General features: G+C 41.4%; 1 protein-coding gene across 1 annotated transcript in view; it reads right to left on the bottom strand.

The window, feature by feature from the left end:
• Positions 1 to 11,147, bottom strand: part of PIEZO2 (piezo type mechanosensitive ion channel component 2) — a 298,924-nt gene extending 287,777 nt beyond the window's left edge. Inside the window, exon 1 of the mRNA XM_027676733.1 lies at positions 11,076 to 11,147. Coding sequence (XP_027532534.1) covers positions 11,076 to 11,139 — 64 coding nt within the window. The 5' untranslated portion in view covers positions 11,140 to 11,147. The remainder of the gene's footprint in view (positions 1 to 11,075) is intronic.
• Positions 11,148 to 21,105: the final 9,958 nt, after the last annotated feature.

The raw sequence follows: 21,105 nt of genomic DNA on the forward strand, positions 1-21,105 counted from the left end.
TAATGGCCATTTGGGGCTTTCTGCCACTTCCTTACTATTTCCAGTATAGCTCATCACCAAACAGCCAAGTTGTAAGAAAGAAGATTTGTGTATTTCCTCTTTTTCCTTCTTAACATGGAGTCCTCTAAAGGAAGGGATCAACTGCAATGATTAGGCCAACCCTCATTTCTAGACCCTCAAAACAGCTCTGTGGAGTTGTCCTACACCCCTCGTTCTGTCTACATGCCACGATAAAAATGTAGATATCAGTAGAGTCTTATTGAGTCTGCCAAAAGTTGACAGTGGCTTATTTTACTTAAGGTATCTTAAAGCAATTTTTGCTTAAAATTGCTGTGATACAGTAAACTGCAATAGTTTGGGTTTTTTTAATGCATAAAATGAGTATGTTTACTTATGCTTTCAGCAAATTAATCAGAAATATACTTGTAGGAGTCTTCAAGCAACTGTGAAGCTATACGTGCAGAAGACAATGAAAAGCTGCAAGAAATGGGTTATGTTTCTGTACAGTAACAGCATTATGATTGAGTTCTTCCACTCAGTTCAATAAAAACAAATGGCTAACAAGCTAAATACTACAAAAGGGCAGTTTAAGATACATTATATCAATAATCTTGCATATATACACAGTATTACTTGTATTTTGCCTCAGAGTATACACACATTGTGTTTCAAGGTTCAAACAAATCAAAATATTACAACTTGGAGGGCAAAGTTGTAGCGGGTGGAGGAAGTGTAAAATAGGTTCAATTTCCTCATACTTGGGACTTCTCTCATCACAAAGGCATCACTTGCAGAAGAGCATGGAAAATACATGTCACCGAATGCCAATCCTTCCAAACATTACAGGGCCCACCATTAAAAGCAACGAGCCATTAAACAAAGAGATGAAGTCAACTATTGGATTTACTCAAAACGAGGTGGTAGCACACTTAAGGCTTGTGTGGTACAGATGAAATTCGATTTGCTTGGCTGACTAGGTTTTTCTCCCCCATCTATTGTGTTTTCTGTGCTGTAACTTAGGGAATATGAAGGTTGTTTCATCTGAGAGTAGGGAAACAGCGATGCTCTGAGCTAAGCTGTACAAAAGGTCACCCTAACAAGCACAGCAGTAGGCTCACATAAGACTTTCGAACACACCTACACCCTATGGAAATGACAGGCCCCTCTCAAGGAGCAAGAAGGAAAATACATTCTTATAGTAAGATGGACACATATATTATTACCCAAAAAAGATCAAAGGTCCTAACCAATGTACCATAGGGTAAGAAAAGCATGAAAACTTAGGGGAGGAAAAAAAAAAGGATGTGTCAAATTAGGCAAGAAGGAGAAGCTCATTTATCACAGAGTTCCCCTAATTAGCAAATGTACAAAAATAGTTAATAAAGCATCTTAAAGCTATAGGAGAGGCTTTTCTTTTGTTACACTTCAGAAGAAAACAACTAAGAAGGTCAGAGAAAATGTGACATCAAAGTCTATATACAAGTTTATAAGAAGAAGCATAGAGAAAATCATGAACTATAGAGATTAAGGTCCTTCTAGTTGAACATGTTTTCACAAATAGACAAATAGACACTGTACCACACTGGGTTGTTGGAGGGGTTTTTTGCCCAATTATACACTGAACTGATGGAAGAAAGTGCTAAACTTGATTATCTTTATCAGAAACTTTGTTTTTAAGAACACAGCAAAGGCATTTTATCCAAAGCACATCTTAAAAAAAAAAAAGCTGGTTATTCATTTTCTTTCAGTTTATAGAAAAGAAGCCATGGAAGCGGTGTTTTTTATTTACATAGTACTATACTGGAAATACACATGCCTCACATTTAGCTAATAAATAAGAGATTTGGGTCATACTTCACAGATCTTTGTTCTCCAAATTACACAGTAATTTGACATGTTAAAATGTCTAGAGAAGAAAGAAGGAGGAAGAATCAAAAAGATTATGCAGATTCTCTGTCTGATGGTACACTTATCACCACAAAATTTCTTTGACCAACAGCACTACAACCCGAAGAAAACAATTTTATAACTTAGCATTTAGAAAAGGCATAAATATTTCTCTACAACTTTCCACACAGAAACATACAATTATTGCCATCATAGAAAATGTTGATCGTATCAATGACTCATGCAAAAATGAAGAAAGTAATCATAATTCCATCCTTGCAACTGAAAATGCCCTGCAAAACACATGTACCAGAAAGTCTGGTCTCTGACAACGTTTCAAAAGGTTAAAACTTATACTGTCTTTTAACTTGCTGTCTTGTAGAAGTGAAATTAAGTATGTAACTGTGTAAAAAATGCAACATTATTATGGAATATAATGGGGCAGGTCTTTAAAATTCTAAGCACTGAGCAAAGAACAAATTAATTGAAACATGTTTTAGCAATCATATTACAGCTATGAACACTGTTTTTAACAATATTCTCATAGAAACAGGGCACAAGATGCCAACATGAGCTAATATGTATTTATGGTCTGAAAAGCTTTTTTACATACATCAGGATTTCTGGAGACAAATTTTCCTCACTTGTCTTTGGCTTACAAATTAATCTATTCTCAGTGACCAGGAAACTGCTATTCTGTTGTAAAAAGCCACAAATTTAACAAGGGAAGAAAAACACAACACAAACAGATGCAGTCATTATGCAAACATTTTGCATGTTCCAGATATTTTCCAATATATGAGCATGTATTAACGTGAAATTCACAGTAAGTATCATTGTACTTGTTTGCAAGATTTCTTGGACAAGCAAATCAACATTATCAGAGATACATAATGCTGTAATCAGTATCACCTTTTACAGCTGGAGATTTATCAGTTTGGAGAAAGGCTTACTTTCAAGTTACAAAAGGCAGGAGTACAGTGTGTTTCACTGATCATTCCTTTCTGAGCCTTTGCAACCTCAATCTGCATTTAACAAAAGCTAAACTAAAGTTAAATGCTAAACATGTACTTGCAATCTGGAATTTATGACTGCTAGCAAAAGGAGATCAACGTTCCTCAAATTACCTAGGAGCTAATTTCCCTAATAGCATGCCTTTTAACCAAAAAACCCATCAGCATAGAGTTTATTGAGTAGCATTAGCACAGCTAGGGAAAAGACAGCACTTGTTTAGCATCTTTTTAAGTTTTGTATGCTTCAGCACAACAGCAGCCCAGAAAACACTCCCTTATCTGTTAAGGAAATAATTTTCAGTCTCCTATGCAACTTCTGATCAAGGGAGAGAACTGATCCCCGCTATATTACCATTTAAATACTATAATACCACTTATATATTTCAGGTTTAAGTTATGGTTCTATCAAGCTACATTAACTAATTAGTGGCTTAGAAACAGAAGACAGAGTATGCAATCCCATGCTTTATAATATTTTGCCCAAAAGTGAGTGGTTAGTGTATCACTCACAAACACACAGACTCACTCTAAGTTTTACTTCATTTCCAAAACAGCTTCCAAACAAAAGACTACCTGAATGAGCTCAGAGAAGAGCTACACTGCACTGTCTAATCATTCAAATTGTAACAGTATAGTGTCATAAAACTTTTTATTTATGGGGAAAGCAGATTTACAGAAGCCTCATCTCTTTCTCTTCAGAACTGGACAATTGATAGGAAACTCAGAGCTGTTAATTTCCACAGTTAATCTTAATGGTTGATTTTATGCCTTGCAAATGTTATTCTAAAGTGTTAGAGTAAATAGAACATTACACTGCTGTTGATTTAAGTGATTATGCATACTTTTTCCCATCCAAAGGATTATTTACTAAGGCAACAAACTGAAAATGAATTAAAAAGTACTCCTTTTTATTCATGGTGGAGTTCACCCATGGAATTCATTGCCACGGGATATTATCAAAGCTAACACTGTAGCTCAGATTTAAATATATAAAAGAAATTAAAATACAGAACAGCAACCTTAATGTGACATTCAGGTTTTACAACTGCCTATTTAAGATGGTAAATGGACAGGTAAGACCCTCAGGAAAAGAGGAGAAGTGCATTAATTCAATCACATCCTGAATATAATGCATCAAAGGATATACTTCTAACAAACACACCACAACAGCTGATTTATCTAACAAAATAACTCCCAGTATACCAGTTTCTCTCAGCAAAAGAATCAGAGGACTCCCTTGCTCATATTCCTGGCAGCAACACATACACTTTCTCTGAAAACTTCTTATCTGCATCTTCTGACCTGCTTAGCTTCAGAGACCTGTCAAGATGAACAAACGAAGATCTGTGATCACCACAACAGTAATGTTACAGAAAACTTTTGCCCTAGAAAAAAAAAACCTGGATTGATTTAGTTACAAATATTGATCAATCTGCTGCAGCACAGGAAAAAAACAAAACAACAAAAAAAAATTATACAGCAAATCATACTTACAGTATCTTTAGAACTGCTTGAAGATATTACAAAGGCTAGTACAATCTACTGACTACACAGACTTTTTTCCCTAATTAGCTTTGCTCACATCATTCTCAAACAGTCTGTTTCTTAGAGTGCTGCAGGCCAACAGAAGACAGTAGTTACTGATGTTCTTCAAGAAAACATTATCCTCGAAAGAAAGATGCTACAGCTTCACAATGGCTATCATTTCAATGAGAAAAGAGAAAAAGAGGGATAAGGAAAATCTGGAGTGTAAACATCCAGCAGCTTTACACACCCGTGGAAAAGATTTTACTGTTATGAAGGACCACATCAGTTGGTGTCCCTATCCGATCCTTTTGATGATACTTCCTTTTAGGAGCCCATTCAGCAGCATCAGCCACTCTGAAGTTGGTCGGCTTTTGCCAGGATTTGCAACTCTGCTACTCCAACAGACATGCTGGTAAAGCCACAACACAAAATTATTTTAGAGCTTAAGTGGTTAAAACTGTTGAACTCTGTCTCCCCAGCCTGTTGTGTATTAGTTTTTGTTTCCTACATGTTTGGACTTTTAGCAAATACCTGAAATGAAAGAGCACCACAGCTACACACGTACAGAGGCAATAATGATTCTCTTTCTTGATGTCCCTCAGAAACATCTTCCAAAAAAATGAGTTACCTATTCTCAAAATACATACAGGTCTGTCATTACATGCTATGATTTGACTGCTCTGATTAAAAAAAAAAACAAACCATAAAACAAACAAACAAACAAACAAACAAACAAAAACAAAACACAAACTATGGCTCACTCTTGTACCTGCTATTTAAAAGACAGGGAATTTCATGTATGACATAATTTGCAATTGATACCCATGAGCTCCAGCACAACAAAGGATTCAAATGCTTCTCAGTTCTTATAGTCACCAGGTAAACTGTCCACTTTCCCCAATTAACTCTCTCCCGTCAGCTGCCTTCCATCTGTTTCCATTCCCAAGTTCAATACTACCTGTGGAACGAGTTACCTCCCAGGTAAGCCCTAAGCCTTGCAAACTTATAGGTTTTGGCTTTATCTCATCTTAAAAATTAAGTGGATTCAAACCCCTTACCAGAATGGTTAGGATAAATAAGTAAAGGAGTTAAGAACTTAAGGAGAGAAGTTTTAGTTCCATCTTTTGTGGCATCGATCTTTAAATAGTTTCCCAGCCTACATGCTAGGGGGAAGCAGAGGCAGTCAACCTGAGATGGCTGTTACACAAGAGGGAAAACACTGTGCTTGTGATAGACTGCTGCCTCCCCCTCTCCCAAAAACTGGGTTTTTTTGGATCTTAATTGACCTAAGATGAAAGCCACAGAGATTGCAATGACATTTGCTTTTTGTACACAAGAACATCTAACCCTGTGCCTACAAGCCTGGAAAATGTTGCTCCCACTGGGCTGTATATATTGCTCTCCCTTGACACCTTTCACCTGCTCCCATTGAACTAGGCAAAACTTCCTTTAATAAAAGAAGCCAGATAAATTTATCTATATCACTTGAAGAGGGGAAGGAAAGCTTCCTCTTTAGCCCATTTAGGATCTCTTATGCAAACTGACATCCGAGTTAATTTTTTTTCAGCATGCTACCCACTAAGGTTTCCTAGAATTTTTGTTGCTGTGATTAATATTTTTATGAGTGTTTTGGGACAACATCAGAGTTTTAATATTATCATGGTGTTTCCTATCATTCTCTTGGTAAATCATAATAAATATTTCCCCATGTCACCATAATGGCAAAAAACCCAGTTTGATCTTTGCCTTCTTTTCAGTAACTGACCAATTTTAGAGCATTACAAACAGCACTTTCCCCATTTATGTGAAGTTTATTTCAACTTTAAAAATATGTCAATGCTTTCTGATATATATGTATATACTGCGATATGCAGTGTCACTATGTAAATAACCTTCTAGTTTGAACAGTCCTGCATCACAACTTGCTTTGTCATCACCATGACATCACCTGTACAGACTGGCACATAAAAATCATTGTGGCCTGAAAACTGCAATGCGAAGTCATATTGTACCATCATTTTTTGAACGGCTACCTCCAGTGCAATCAATGAAAAGCACCCAAAAAATAATAATCCAAGCATGGCATTGTTCACTGCCTCTGCAGGATTGCCTTGATATTACAGTTGCTCAACTTTCTCTATAGGAAATGTGAATAGTAATAACTCAAAGCGTGCCAAAAAAAATCATTGTATTGGGTTCTGAAGTACACTAAAGCATGTAATTTAAAAAGCATTTTAGTACTTACTAATGTAGCTATTCAGATATTACCACTCCAAAATTTTTATCAATTAATTTGGCGATAAAAGTCGAAGAGCACCTAAGCACCCTGGAATCTTCCTTTTCCTTCCAAGGCAGATCGAGGATCTCACTCCCGCTAAGACACTTCCAGCAACTGAATATACATATTTTTGAAAATACTATAGTGCTTCAAGAAATATTCTCTGTAACATATTGTTTATATCCTGAAGAGATTATAATTCTGATTCATTCAATATTGTTCTGATGAATCATGGTTGCTGAAAGGACAAATAAAAGGAATTTCTGCTATTTATCAGGAGTTCAAATACTTGGCTCAAAGAAACAAGTGAAAACTTACAAATAATATCTGAACTCTGCTGCCTGAAAAAATTCTGAAGTATTTTCTTTTTACCCCCCATCACTTACAAAACACTGATACTTCTAATGAACCTCTCAGAAAACCCTCAACTTTCTGGAAGCTCCTACAACATTTAGCTCATTTGGGTCAAAATTCAGGAGTTCAGAAAGCAAGTGTAACTTCTGGGAAGTGCTTGGGCCAGGCAGTTAGCTCACTGAAGCCGATTTGCTGATAACACACAATCCAACACCATCAGCCAAAAACCAGAGACAGCTGTCCTCTGGAAAAATGTCCTAAGCATTTTTTTCCCCAGCAGCCCATTTGAAAATAACCATATTTTGCTTAAGAAAAAACCAATTAATTGTGCGTGAAGTAAAATAATTGGAAGCAGAATAATTAAAAATTCTTATCAAGTGATGTAAACCAATTTTGTGGTTCAAGTCTTTATAAACCAAACAAAGCAATTAGCAAAAGACTGTTTTCATGCCTTACTTCAAAGAGACAAATCACCTTTTGCATGTTTCAAGTACAGATGACTAACAAAAAAAGACAGGTTCACACCAAGGCTCAAGCTTTAAAAAACAAAACACAAAAAGCCCACTTTCCACCACCAGAGCCAAAAGCTTCCTCTCATCTATTTGATTATTTGTTTTTTTCAGCATTGTACTACTATAGTGCAGGAGAATATCACATTGCAGTAGTCTTACTAAAAAAGACCAACAACACCCAACAATAAAGTATCCAACTCTTTCTTATTACAGAACACAACACTTTATTTGCAGGAAGTTTCATGTTACTGTAAGTTATCATTTAAATTCTAGGTTCACATCAGACTGAATGTAAGATTTTACCATGAAAATAACATGACAGGATCAACTTTGAAGTCATACAGCATACAATCAGCTTCCAAAGTCTTTCATTTTGTACGTTAAATTTCCTGTCTTCGGCAGACACTCAAGATATGTCATTCTTGAGCTTTAAATGGATACATTTAGGCTTACCTGCAAAAGATCACACTCTTCAGTGCTACAGATCTGATCCTAAACATTCTCATGAAGAATAGTGTTTTCTCAGTTACATACTTAGATGTTTGGAAAGTATTACATACCAGCAAAGATAATTAGCATTAGTATTTAATTTTACTTCCTTTTAAAATAAAATATTTAAAGTATTAGGAATTTAAAGCATTTACCATTTTGACTGTATTTTTAAAATCAGATTTCAGCTTAGCAGATGTGTCACTTTTAATGAGTCTGCCACAGCTGCCACTGCCCTCTACACACCTAGTCAGGGGTCTTCATCATCATTACTTTCTACTCTTAGAAACAGAAAAGCAAATTATACTACAATAAGAAACTGTAGTAATCTAGCATTTCAGAATCACACACAATGGATTCTGATCCAAAAGAACAACTCTGTATTTCCACCTTCTGGCACGGGCACACACAGACGGGCAGGAGACACAAGGCATCACTATGCACAGTAAGTCCTCGTGGCAGCTTTTCAGCTGCGGATGTAACCTCACCGTAAGTCATACAAAAAACCATCACTTTGATATATGAACTCTAAAAAGCCTTTTCCAGAAGCCCATGAAACACTTCCTTGATGCTTTGGAAAGGAGGAGAGCACTGGCTCAGGGATAACTCAGGTGCAGACACAAGATAAGTGCAAAAGTGAAGCAGGCTGAACTAGGTTCCACTCTAGTGAGGACTCCATTAACAGCTTGTGAAGGGGAAAAAATAACACCTACAGACACAGTAAATTAAGGTACAGACTGGCAGACAAGCTGTTTGTCCATTTGCTGATTCTTCTCTCAAATCCAACTGAACGGGATCACTAGGTCCAAAACCAAAAGTTCCGCAGTGGGATTTCTTTTTCATACTCAAGACAGGAAGTCCCTCCTTCAGGTTTTATATTTCGATTAATCTTCAGATGAGTAAGATTTATGAGCACAAGCAATTCATGACAACATCAGCTCTCATCTGTGGAGGTATTACTGCAATGCGAAAGTACTTCTGCATTACTAAGTGTCAGGAACCTGGACAGGAAAACAATTTTATCTGAACTTGTTTTGATACAGAAAGAGTTTGGCAAGAGCCAGACTGAGAGTCTAACAGAACAATACCTCCCCTATTTTCATACCACAGCTAGATATTATAGTATTAGAGTAATATTTAAAAATTTCATGCAAACACCATTTTTTTCTAGAATCCTTTCTTCTCCCCATGTGTCTTTACAGCAAATTCATTCTCATCCACACTTCAAAGATCTTCCATAACTTTAAAGAAAGCATGGATGGGGCCCACCAAATTTCAAACAGAGGGTGTCCTATGCCCAACCTTTGCACTGAAAGACCTGCCTGATACCACCCTTTGGCTTTGAGGGCAACCCACCACCTGCCCCATCCATCACCGTCCAGTTCCTCTGTATACAGTGTTCCCACACACCAGGCACCAAGGCACTAACACTTGATTGCACAGGGATGGCCCCAAAGCCACTCACCTGCAGCGATGGGCCTGGGGAACTGTGGTGTCCCCAGAGCCAGTGATGCCCACAAAGTGCAGGTCAGGGCACCTGCAGGGAGGCCACAGGCTTTGGAAGGGGCGGAAAATGATTGCAGATGCTGGCGGTGGTCTGGAAATCTGCCTTCATCTTGCCCCTCATACAACCCTGCTAACAGCACCCACCACATGGCCTCAGGCACAGGAATGGGGATAAAAGTGCATTTTCAATCCCAGGCTGTGAAAGCAGGAGGGGCTGCACACTGCGAGGCACCAGGGAGTGCCCTCGGTCCCGCATGCCTCCGGTGGGCCTAAGGATGCTCTCCAAGTCCTCCTTCCCCAAGGAGAAGTCGGAGGTAGTGGAGGGCACCTGGAGCCAGAGCGTGTGGCACACCTCCCGGGAAAGGTGGAAGGAAGATGCTGAAATAGGAAGGCGCTGATCTGGCCACCGTGGGGCTAGTGAAGGGCAAAGCCCTGGGAAGGATGCATGTTTCAGGGGCCGCTGGGCAGCCCCGTCCTGAGAAGACGGCGAGACGGCCGGAGAGACAGCCCCCTCAGCCCTGACTTCGGCGCCAGCCTCCGCGCCCTCCGCGCGGCCGAGAAGGGGTCGGCGGCGGCCCAGGAGCGGCCCGGCAGCCCCGCGGCGGTCGCGCAAGGTACGGCCGGCACCGCTCCGCCGCCCGAGGAGGATGCGCGACGCGGGGCTGACCGCCGACGGGTTCCCTTCCACGCCGTGCGAACGGGACATCATCCCCGGTCCCCGCTTTCCCCGGTCCCTCCCCGCAGTCCCGCAATGCCCCGGCGGGCGCCAGCCCCGACAGAGCCGCTCTCCGCAACCGCGGCTCTCGTCCCCCTGATCTAAGGGGCAATCGGAACTTATTCAGAGTTTTATTTTCAAATTGTGCGGAGGGTACAGCTTAATATTAACATATTCACCCATGGCTGGACACCGCAGTGCTCCATCCAAAAATAATTCGTTTCTTGGATGGCCGCCTGCTCAGTAACGCGTTTTAATAAACTGAAATTTCTCTCTCTGAAAGTAAGGACAATCTCTCTCCTGAAAATCTCCTAAAAGTTGAGAACTGCTCCTTCTGAAAGACGCTCACTGTCACCTTTAAAAAATACCCCCGAAACCCTAAAACGGCAGCTGAACCACACTGCCTGGAGGGCAAGCCTTGAATCCTCCTCTCTCCCACGCCTTTCCCGAGGATGCGGGGCGACGAGGGTCTCGGGAAGCAGCGGCAGCGTTTCCGACCGAAAAGCCGCGGAACCCTGCACGCCGGTGCTGCGGCGGCGAGCAGAGCCCCCCCCACACGTGCGAGCCCCGCACTCCCGGGCGGACAGCAACAACCACAAAATGAACAGCAACAAAGATGTAAGAACTTAGGGCTGAGTTCCGAAGTTCAAAGTTTCTTGGGAAAATAGCGGAATGTGGGAGATGCCGCGGCGAAGGAGAGCGGAGCATCCCCCACGCCGTCGGCCCCGTGGCCCGGGACGCGCAACTCGCCCGGCGACCCACCGAAGGAGGGAGGGAGGGAGTGAGGGACGTACCGGCAGTGAGGCACACGGGCAGGAGCAGTCGGAAGGTGAGCCCGCACACCACCTCGGTTGCCATCGCGGCGGGCGGGGGTCGCGGCCGGCCTGCCCGGGAGCCGTCCCTCTCTGAGCGCCACCGCCGCTCCTCTAGGTCCGCCCGTGCGCGGAGCCGCCGCGGCGGCGGAACATCGCCCGTCCGTCCCCTCCTCGCCTCGCCTCAGCCGCTCCGCCTCACGCCTCCCGCTGCATCCCGTCGGCAGCTCATGCAACCAGCGCCGCGCCGCACCCCCGGCCCGGGGCACACACGCACGCCCCCGCCCCCTCGGGCCTCCCCCACCGCCCTCCCGCCCGCCTCCCCTCGGCGGCAGCGCTGAGCGGCCGCCCCGACGGCGCGGGCCCAGCCGGCGGCGCCCACGGCGCGACCCGCGCAAGGGAACTGCTCCGCGCCCCGCCCCGCGCCCCAGGGACGGGCCGCTCCGATCCTCCCCCGCCCCTGCTTGTGCCCCCCTCCGCGGGGACCCTCCTGCCACCGCGCTGGCACAGCCCCCCCGGCCGGTTCCCGCTCTGCACCGAAAACTTCACCGGTTTTCCCTAACGCTTTTTAGAGTAATGTTGTGTGTTCGGGGTTTTTTAACTGATTTTTTTTTAAAACTTTTTTATTATTTTATTTTTTGCCTTTTTTTTGTTGTTGTTTAGTTGTTATGTTTTCTTGAGTGGGGGAACGGATTTCTCTAATCTGTTCGCTTCCTGCCCCCCTTCTTCTCCCCAGTTTCAAGAGCACATTTAGGTCCACAAAAAAATTATCGCCTGGAAAAAAAATAGATCTGCGGTGGTTGGAATGTATTTGACTTTTCTGGAAAGCTTTTTTACCCTTTAAAATATGGCGCTGGTTAGAAAGTGCTGTGGGTTTAAAGGGGCTGTTTTAAGGCTCAGCTGGTGTGTCTCTCTGCATGTGCTGAATAAACCTCACAGCTGGGGTTGAAATAGAGATGCTGTAAAATAGAAAATTACTAATATTGTTATCAATACAAGTGAAAATCCGTTTCATCTTTGGCAATAGATTGCAATCCCTCACACTTATATGAAGGAAGTTGACGCTGAACATCCTCTTCGTGGGGGCAGTGTTGGAGGCAACACTTCAGTCCCGTGCAGGATCTGAGGAAGGAGAAAGCAGGAGCAGTGACCCTGTGGTCCTCACATAAATTCTCAGTGCTTCTTCCTGGTGGAGGACCTCATCCAATCATACTTCAAATTGAAAAAGCCTTAGATTTGCTCTTGAAGTCTTGTTTGCCTTGCTTGGTTTGTTTTGGGTTTTTTTACTCTTATAATTACTTAAGCCTATTTTGGTTTCTTGTGCTTTTTAAAAGAAATTATTTCACATCCTCATTGCAGAGAAAAATGTTTGTAAACATGAGTTTGACTCACAGGAAAATACAAAGGGTCTTTTAAGGAAAAAAATAAAAATCTTGTGTTTTGGGGGTTTAAATGACAAGTGTTGAGCCGTGTGGATATCTGGAAATTATTCAGATATTCAAATATTATGTAACACGCTAACTGAATCTGATACTAGTATGTTTGGAAAGAGAAGAACTCCAGACTTAGATATACGAAAATGCTCAGGACAGCTGAGACCAGCTACAGATTCCAATTTCACATGCCTAGTGGGTCTGTTAAAAGGCCGCCTATCATGAAAAGCCTAAGCCTCCTCTGAGGAGGTATGGTCAGTTCATACTCAGTGCGTGGAGTTTAAATGTAGCACTGTCTGCATTAACAGAGGTTGTAAGGACGCCCTGTCCCAGCAGGGTGAATGTGACAGCTCAGCTCAGTCTCAGGACACAGCCTGGGTAGACTGCTCCCTTCCTTCCCACATTCAGGCCCAATGTGGCTCACCCAGACATCTCGACCATGAACCAAGTCTGGATATTTGATTCTCAGTCTTCTGACATAAGTTTCTGTGCACATCAATCTTAGTGAACACACCTGGTGATCACATCTGTAGATGGTAAAACACCAGGATCAGGTAGTACTTAGTCTGCTAATGAAGTATCTGATCAGCCCATGGTAAAGTTGATCCCAGCATTGTTTTAAGAGCATAAGATCTGCCCCAACAACTCAGAGCTCCTAAGGAAGCTCTACTTGCCTTACAGGCTACAAAGCAGCCGTTAATAACAGTCTGTGAGTGTAGGATATATGCGTAGCTGAAACATTCTATGCACTTTAGCAGCACATGTTCAGATATTGATCAGGTTTGATATTCTTTTTTCAGTTTTTCAGTCACTAAAGAAAGGATAAAGTACTTATTACCTTTATAATACAGTTACCAAATTCTTTACTTCCCAAAGAAGTGATTTTATGCTCGTGTTTAGGAAATAATTAGCCCATTTTCAATACTTACTGTTCATAAAGTATGAAAAGTGGAGTTAAAATATGCGTATTGAGTGGCTCCTTACCTTTTACCAGACTGCTCTTCTACTGCGAAATCTGTGCAGCCGCAGTGCCACCTTTTGGCTAAAATGTCTTTCGTGTTAAGTGACAACATTTCTTTCTCTCAGCTGCCAGGAATTAACTGTTTGCACACACAGAATTTTGAAAGAACAATAAGACATCCATTGTTTATACACCTCTGGAGTGGTAAAAAGCATAACAAATTATACGAAGCCTTACCAAGAATCGTGTGCACCTTCGGCAGCTCAGCTGTTGACAGAAACAGTAAATGCATTAACCTGAAAATTGGAGGACTGCTATTAGCCAGCATAGAAAAAATAAAACACAGGACTCTGACTAAAGTAGTAATACAGAAAGAGAAACTGAATTAATGGGGAAATTGCCTGTTGGATTAAGTGTAAATAATAGAAAACAATGTCTACAAGATAGCCAGGAGTTTATTTGGCTAATGCCAGTTTTGCAAGTGACATAAAAAGCAGTTTGAATATTCTTCCCTAAGAGCATACAACTTACTGAAATCACACTGTGGGCCACATAGTTTTTCTCTTTCCCTCTGCAAACCAGAGGAAATTCACAGACTGCATGAGTCCTACTGTGCCAGCAGTGGATGCAGATATCTCACCACCTGCCAGCATTTCTTTTGCTTACTTTCAGCTACCAGGATCTCAGATCTCCAGATGTATAACATTCACCTTACATGAAAACATTTTGTGAGATTGATTGGGAAGTGAAAAAATTAGTGGGATTGATGAGGCCTTAATAGAAAGTGGGAAGAACGCACGTTTATAGAAGAACAAACTTCAAGCCTCACCTTGTCACCTTTTCTGTAGTGGTAACTTGGAGTTATTTTGGAAAAATATTGTCCCCGCTTCACCCAATGTGCAAAATCAGCTGCAGTGAATAAAGTCAGAGGCCAAGAGAGCTACTGGGGGGAAAATAGTCCAGAACGTATTGTGCCACCAATGCTATTAGGTAGAACATAATCAATTAGAAGTGCTGGTTGAAGTTAACTTGGAAGAGCTGACTAACTGTTCAAAATAGTGCTGTTCAGAAAAATAGCTTCTAATTGCCTCATCTATCTTAAATTTTTTGGTTGTTTGAATCACGAACTCATGGCTTTGTTCTAAAATTCACAAACTCTGGATAATATAAACAAGGGCTTGTGTATGAATACATGTATATATGTATATATTACATGATCCTGCAATCCATGCAGTTGATGAGCTCCATAACTGAGTGCTAAACTGGCTTAAGAAATAAAACTCCTCTATACAAAGAAGAAGCAAATCAAGTTCCATTGAGAGGCAGGAGAAGTTACTGTAGCCTTTTCAGACCAGTCACTGCTGTACAACGCTGGTTTATATTTGTTATTCTTACAATATGAGAGTACTGCTTTAGGGACCTGTGGGGAAGGAAATGGCTTTAACATTTGCAGTGATGATTAACTAGTGTGTTATGTCTCTTGATCCATACTCCCTAAGAATACATGAAAACATCTTGTTCCTCTTACCTATTCTGGAAGTCCTCCTCCTGCTCAGCCCTGTCAGCAGCTAGGGGAACAACCAGCAGTGGCTCACCAGGAGTCAAGCAATTCAGTTTTTCAGCTTAGTTCACATTTAGCTCTGACTGAAGCTGTTATTGTTCACTTGCAACATGAAGTCAGCTAAACTTCAAAATAACTTTCAAGTTCAGTTCTGGTTCAAGAACAGTTAAAAAAAAACAGTTCAAACTGATTTTTGGTTCAGAGTAAGTTTAACTCCTCACTACCACCAGTAGTTCAGTAAGTATTTTATCTTCTTAAATGATGAATTTGTCTTGCCTTACAATAAGGAAATTCATTCCACTCAAATGTATGCTGAGTGGGCATCCTTAGAAATGTTTGGCTGCCCCGGAAGAGCAGGAAAGTTTCCTAGGAGTCTCCAAATTTCCCCTATGCTTGATTTATCTTCCATTCATTAATCCACAATTTCACCACTCATTTCAACTGAGTTAGAAATGGGCACAGGGTGTGCAAAAAATTTCTAGAATCAGATGCATTACCAAAGGTCTGATTTTTTGCCTCCTAGGCTTTGTTAATCTTCACCATTCATGTCACATGGTCTGTCTAGAACTTTTGTCTTGCACAGTAAATATTTATTTATAGAAACCCTTGATGATTGCTGGTCTTGTTCTGCTGGGGTTTGCAATCTGATCAATTAGGAAGCATCAGAACATTATTATCTTTACCTGAGAATAATGTAAAACACAACAGGAGGGCTCTGTCACAAACTCAAGCAGCTCTAATTTCATCACATGTTATAGGACATCAAACTTTGCGGAATCCAAACGGTATCTCAAAGCGTCATTAACTGTGGATGCAATATAAAGGAAATCTGTCCTTGACTACTGAACACATATATCAGAAGTTAATCATTAGGAGCAGCACTCATAATGACTACTAAGAAAAATGGAATTGTCTAGTGGCCAGTGCAGAGGACTAGCTGCTGACTGAACTGATGGAAACACATCCCCAACCTCCTCCTGCATGCATTGTGTGGCTCCATCAATAATACAGGAAAGCTCTTCCATATCCATTAACAGGAGAGGCTAGACAAGGTGAAAGACAAGTGGGATCTTCTCATGGAGCTGTGACATTACATACCTGTGAATTTACTCATATCAGGAGTAAATTTTAGCAATTCTACATGAATTGTGTTTGCTTCTTTCAAATCAAGTAAGTTTCAGCAGATGAGTCATTGTTTTGTTTGCTTGCAAGATTCTTTTTTGGTGGAATAAAAAATAAAATATAGCTTCCACAGTTAAAGATTATTAGTACTGTTAATATTTTCTGATTAAACTATTAGTAACTTAAGATTTCTCTAGCAAATTATGCCAGGGAATTTTAAGCACTACTCCTCAGTAGTGATCACAAAAAGTAGGAAAAATAATTCTAATTCAGCATGCATGGTTTACCTGCCTGCGTTTAATCACAATATACGTTGACAGAATTTTGGGAAAGATTGTTCGTAATCTGAAAGGATTGTTCAATAAACAATGAACCATGAATTTTCCCCTGCGTGCTTAGGGTCCAAACATGAGCAGACTGTCAAATAACAAACAGACATGTCACATAATTAAAACTGTCTAGTATAAGAGCAGAGCTTGTCAAGAGTAATTTACAGTCTGAAGAAAACACAAGTAGTAAATTTCCTACTCATCACTGAATAAAAATTAACCATTTAAGGTATTTGTTAAATACATTTACATTTCAAGTGTATTTTTTAAAAAGTTTTAAAACAAGTTGGAACAATGCTATTATTCTTGGTTGTGCTCTGTAATCAAGATCATTGCTTTGACTCTGGCTAATTACAAAGTGATTATAAAGCGCACCATGAAATTTAGTGGTTCCAAGACAGTCCAACATGGATTGTTGCAAACACACAGCTATGCAAAAGATCTCAGCTAGCTGGAATAAAATCATAAAACATTCCTCTGGTCTCCTTTGGTGATGGCTGTCAACTCTGCTCTGCTGCAGCGGTGATATGATTAGTAGCTGGTGGAGAACTGGGCCTTTGCATCACAGAAGCACTGTCACAATTTACACTTCTGCTGGCGGCGTCAGCTCAGAGTAACGAGAAACGAGGCTGAGCAGATCCCAAAGCATGCTGGACCAAAACTAGAATTCTCTGTGGAGCAGTACAAGAGTAAAATAATAGATTTATTACCCAAGTGAAAGAGCAGATGTCACTGCACACACCTGGGTTACAGCCAGAATTCCTTCGTCCAGCTGAGCCTATGCAATCAAGGAAACCGCTAATTCCTGCAAGTCCTTAGCTCTGATCCAGTTTAGGCTGACTGCAACTGAAATGCATCATCCCTGAAAGCTGGACAGTGGGCAGACATGTCCCAAAAACACCCGTCCTTGCTTATGTGGGACTTGTGGGCAGGGAGCACTCCCCTCTAGCAAAACAATGAAATGCTTTCAGCCTGACAGTCTGTTTTTAGTTTCCCCACGTCTCTTCCACTTCATCCCTTCTTTGCCTTTCTGCAGAGCCTACTATTGCAATACTCACTCTCTGAAAGGATTGGAGAAGCAAACCCCTTCCATTTTCTTCTCTTTAAATGGACACTGAAAAAGTCCTTACAATATCTGTCTGTGTTGTCACCACACCTTAGGCAGCCTCAAGCAGCTCAAGCAGATGGGAGTTTCAGGTTAAAAAGGGAAGTGGCTCCAGCAGGGATCTGCGAGGAAAGCTGCTGGCATGCCTTATCTCAGTCACCTAATGGGTAAGCAGACACACAGTCCTTCATCTCTCCCCCTTTCCTATTTTTTCTGTCCCTGCAGGATAAACCTTCTTGAGAGAAGCCCTTAGCAACTAGAGGTTAAACTTGGCTGTGAGGAGATGGACAAAATGAGGAAGAGAAGGGAAGGAAATGGGTTTGTGTTCACACACACATATGTGTTTCATCCCTGTCTTGAGTAGGAAAGAGGGAGTCAAAAAGAAATAGGAGAGGAAGTCAGCTGATGAATAGCTCCAGGCAAAAGAGAGAATACCTGGCAGGGTTGCTCCATACAGCAGCATACATTTAAAAATAATTTTTTAAACTAACTGGTTTGGATAGAGATATCTGTCCCCAGAGCAACCAACAATGGGAAAAAAGCAACAATAATTTTCCATTCCACTATAATTAGATTAAAAAGTTAGATATTTAGTCCACTTTGAGGTGAAACAGGAAAGTCATGCGTGCTGCCTGACAACTACAGAAAAAAAAATCCCTGTTAATTCATTTACAGGGACTATTTCTGCCGTCAGACAGACATTTCTTTAGTAGTGAAAATTCAGCAGCTCGAAATAATTACTGCTGAACTAAGGAGAGAGCTTCCAGCAGAGCTCTCAAAAGTCATACAATCCCAAGGGCCAGACACCCTGCACGAATCACTGATGGCTGGACAAAAGGCATGGACTGTAAACTCTCCTCCTAACCAAGGAGTCAAAGCTGGCAAAGGGAAAGCACATTGGCCAGTGTGAGAAAACCTGTAATGCCACTGCTTGTAACACATCCATTTCATGGCACAAGAGGACAAGTTTTTCTTATAAAAACACTGCCTTTATTCTTAAGAGGAAGAACACCACTGGAAAAGGAATATAAAACTTACAAAGCACGTGACTACAGTGCACAGGATGGATTCCTAATTCATATTTTTGTAAAAAGAATCTCAGTTTTAACTCTTCATTCAGATGCCAGTTTGATTCAGCATTGCAATATAGAAAAAATAAAAAACCCAAATAATCTAAGTCTCATTTTCTCTCTCAGTTGAGAGGGAATTGCCTCAAATTGTGCCAGAGGAGGTTCAGATTGAATCTTAGGACAAATTTCTTCACTGAAAGGGTTATCAAGCACTGAAACAGGCTGCCCAGGGAAGAGATTGAGTCACCATCTCTGGAGGTACTTAAATAGTTTGTAGATGTGGCGCTTAAGGACATGTTTATTGATGAACTTGGCAGTGCTGAGTTAGTGGTTGGACGAGATGATTTTAAAGGTTTTTTCCAATCTAAATGATGCCTTGATTCTGTTATTCTGCCTCTTCCTATGGGCTGAAGTACAAACTGAGATTTAAATGTGCAATCAATGCAGGCATGTGAATGGAAAATATTTTGGATCCCACATAGGCATTCTCAAACTGGTTTCACTAACTAACTAACTAAATAAATAATAAAAAAACCAACAGAATTTTAGATACAACCCTATTTTTAGTGTTTCTCAATGGCAGCTAGTGAGGTTCCTTTCACTGCTTCTGAATCTTTTGGATCATTATCTAGAGATGTAAAATTTTCCATTTACATTATAGAGAGAGTAAAAACAAAGAGTTTTGGAATTCATTCTGGGAATAGATCCTTTCAGCTAGATATTGAGGTCTTGTATCTACCCTGGTAGTTCTTATGATGTTATCACATTAACTCTGTATTTTTCTTTTCCATTTATGTTTTTGCACTTAAAATTACTAAAGTGTATCTGAAAATAAGACAATAGTAACTAACAGGCTGTTGGATCTGCCCAGAAGAAATGGAAATGCATGTTTTAATATGGCAAGTGGATGCAATATGTGAGTAAGGTTCATTATTATTCACAGTAAGGTCAAGTCCATCTCCAGAGAAGCACAAGGGACTCCTGAGTATCAGATTTAAATGCTGTTGTGCAGCTCTCTGACACTGAGGGATTCATAAACCAATTTGTTCTTTGTTTTTTTTCTTCTGTGGAGAGGTATACTGGCACCCAGATAATGCATGTATGACAGATCCACGAGACACCCACCTTCAAGTGGCACAAAAAGTGGCAAAGCAACCACAAGTTGTTGCATCTGTCATATTCCCACAAGGCTTGCTTGAGTGGGTGGTTCCCCACCCCAAAACACACACATAGCAGCTAGGTCAGAGGATCTGCACCACTACACCTTCCCAAGTGATTGTGCTGCTGCACAAACTTCTCTCACGGTGACTGGTTTGATTATTGAAGTAGGCACATATAAAGACTAGATATGTGATAAGTTTACATGCATGGATATTTTCACCACTCATCTTGGGAGCCCAGTCTTCCCATAAAGTTGAGAGAGAGCTCCAGGAACCTCCAGGGGGCAACCCAGAGCTCCTGTTTTGAGAGTGCTGGTTTTTTCTCCAAAGATACTCATCTCTCCCTCCACTGCCTCCTTAGCAAGAATAGAGGGTTGGCAGTGACCACCCTTCCTGAGTTACACACCCATTACAAGCCCTTATGGGCAATAGGGTAGCAGGATGCCAGGACTGTCCAGCTCCTATGCACAGTAACATCCTTTGCATAAGGTCATGAGCCTAGAGCTCTAGATACCTGACATCAGGCTGAGAGAACAAGCCCTTTGCATTCTTGTCTCTCCTCAGTCAACTCAACTCAGCTGGAAAGAGAAATCAATACACCTGTCATCAAGATAAGGATAAGGAATTGACAGACAGAGAATTGTGGTCAATGGCTCTATGTCCAGGTGGAGGCTGGTGATGAGTGGTGTCCCTCAGGGCTCTGTCTTGGGATCGGTGCTCTTCAGTACCTTCATCAATGACACGGACAGTGAGACCGAGTACACCCTCAGCAAGTTTGGAGATGACACAAAGCTGAGCAGTGCAACTGACACAACAGAAAGATGGGATGCCATCCACAGGGACCTGGAAAAACTTGAGAAGTGGGCCAAGAAGAACCTCATGAAGTTCAACAAGTCCAAGTGCACGCTGCTGCACCTGGGTCAGAGCAATCCCAGATGTGAGCACAGACTGGGAGAAGAACTCACTGAGCGCAGCCCTGCTGAGAATATTCTGGGGGTTCTTATGGATGAAAAGCTGGACATGACCTATCAATGTGTGCTTGCAGCCCAGTAAGCCAACTGCATCCTGGACTGCATCAAAAGCAGCGTGGCCAGCAGCTGGAGAAAGGTCATTCTGCCCCTCTAGTCTGTCCTTGTGTTATCCTATCTGGAGTGCTGTATCCGGCTCTGGAGTCCTCAGCATGCGAAGGACATGGACCAGTTAGAGCAGGTTCACAAGGAGGGCCACATAAGATGATCAGAGGGATGGAACACCTTTCCTATGACTGAGAG

This window comes from Neopelma chrysocephalum, unplaced genomic scaffold, assembly GCF_003984885.1.
Source record: "Neopelma chrysocephalum unplaced genomic scaffold, ASM398488v2 Primary Assembly neopelma1_22, whole genome shotgun sequence".
Taxonomy (NCBI): Eukaryota; Metazoa; Chordata; class Aves; order Passeriformes; family Pipridae; genus Neopelma; species Neopelma chrysocephalum.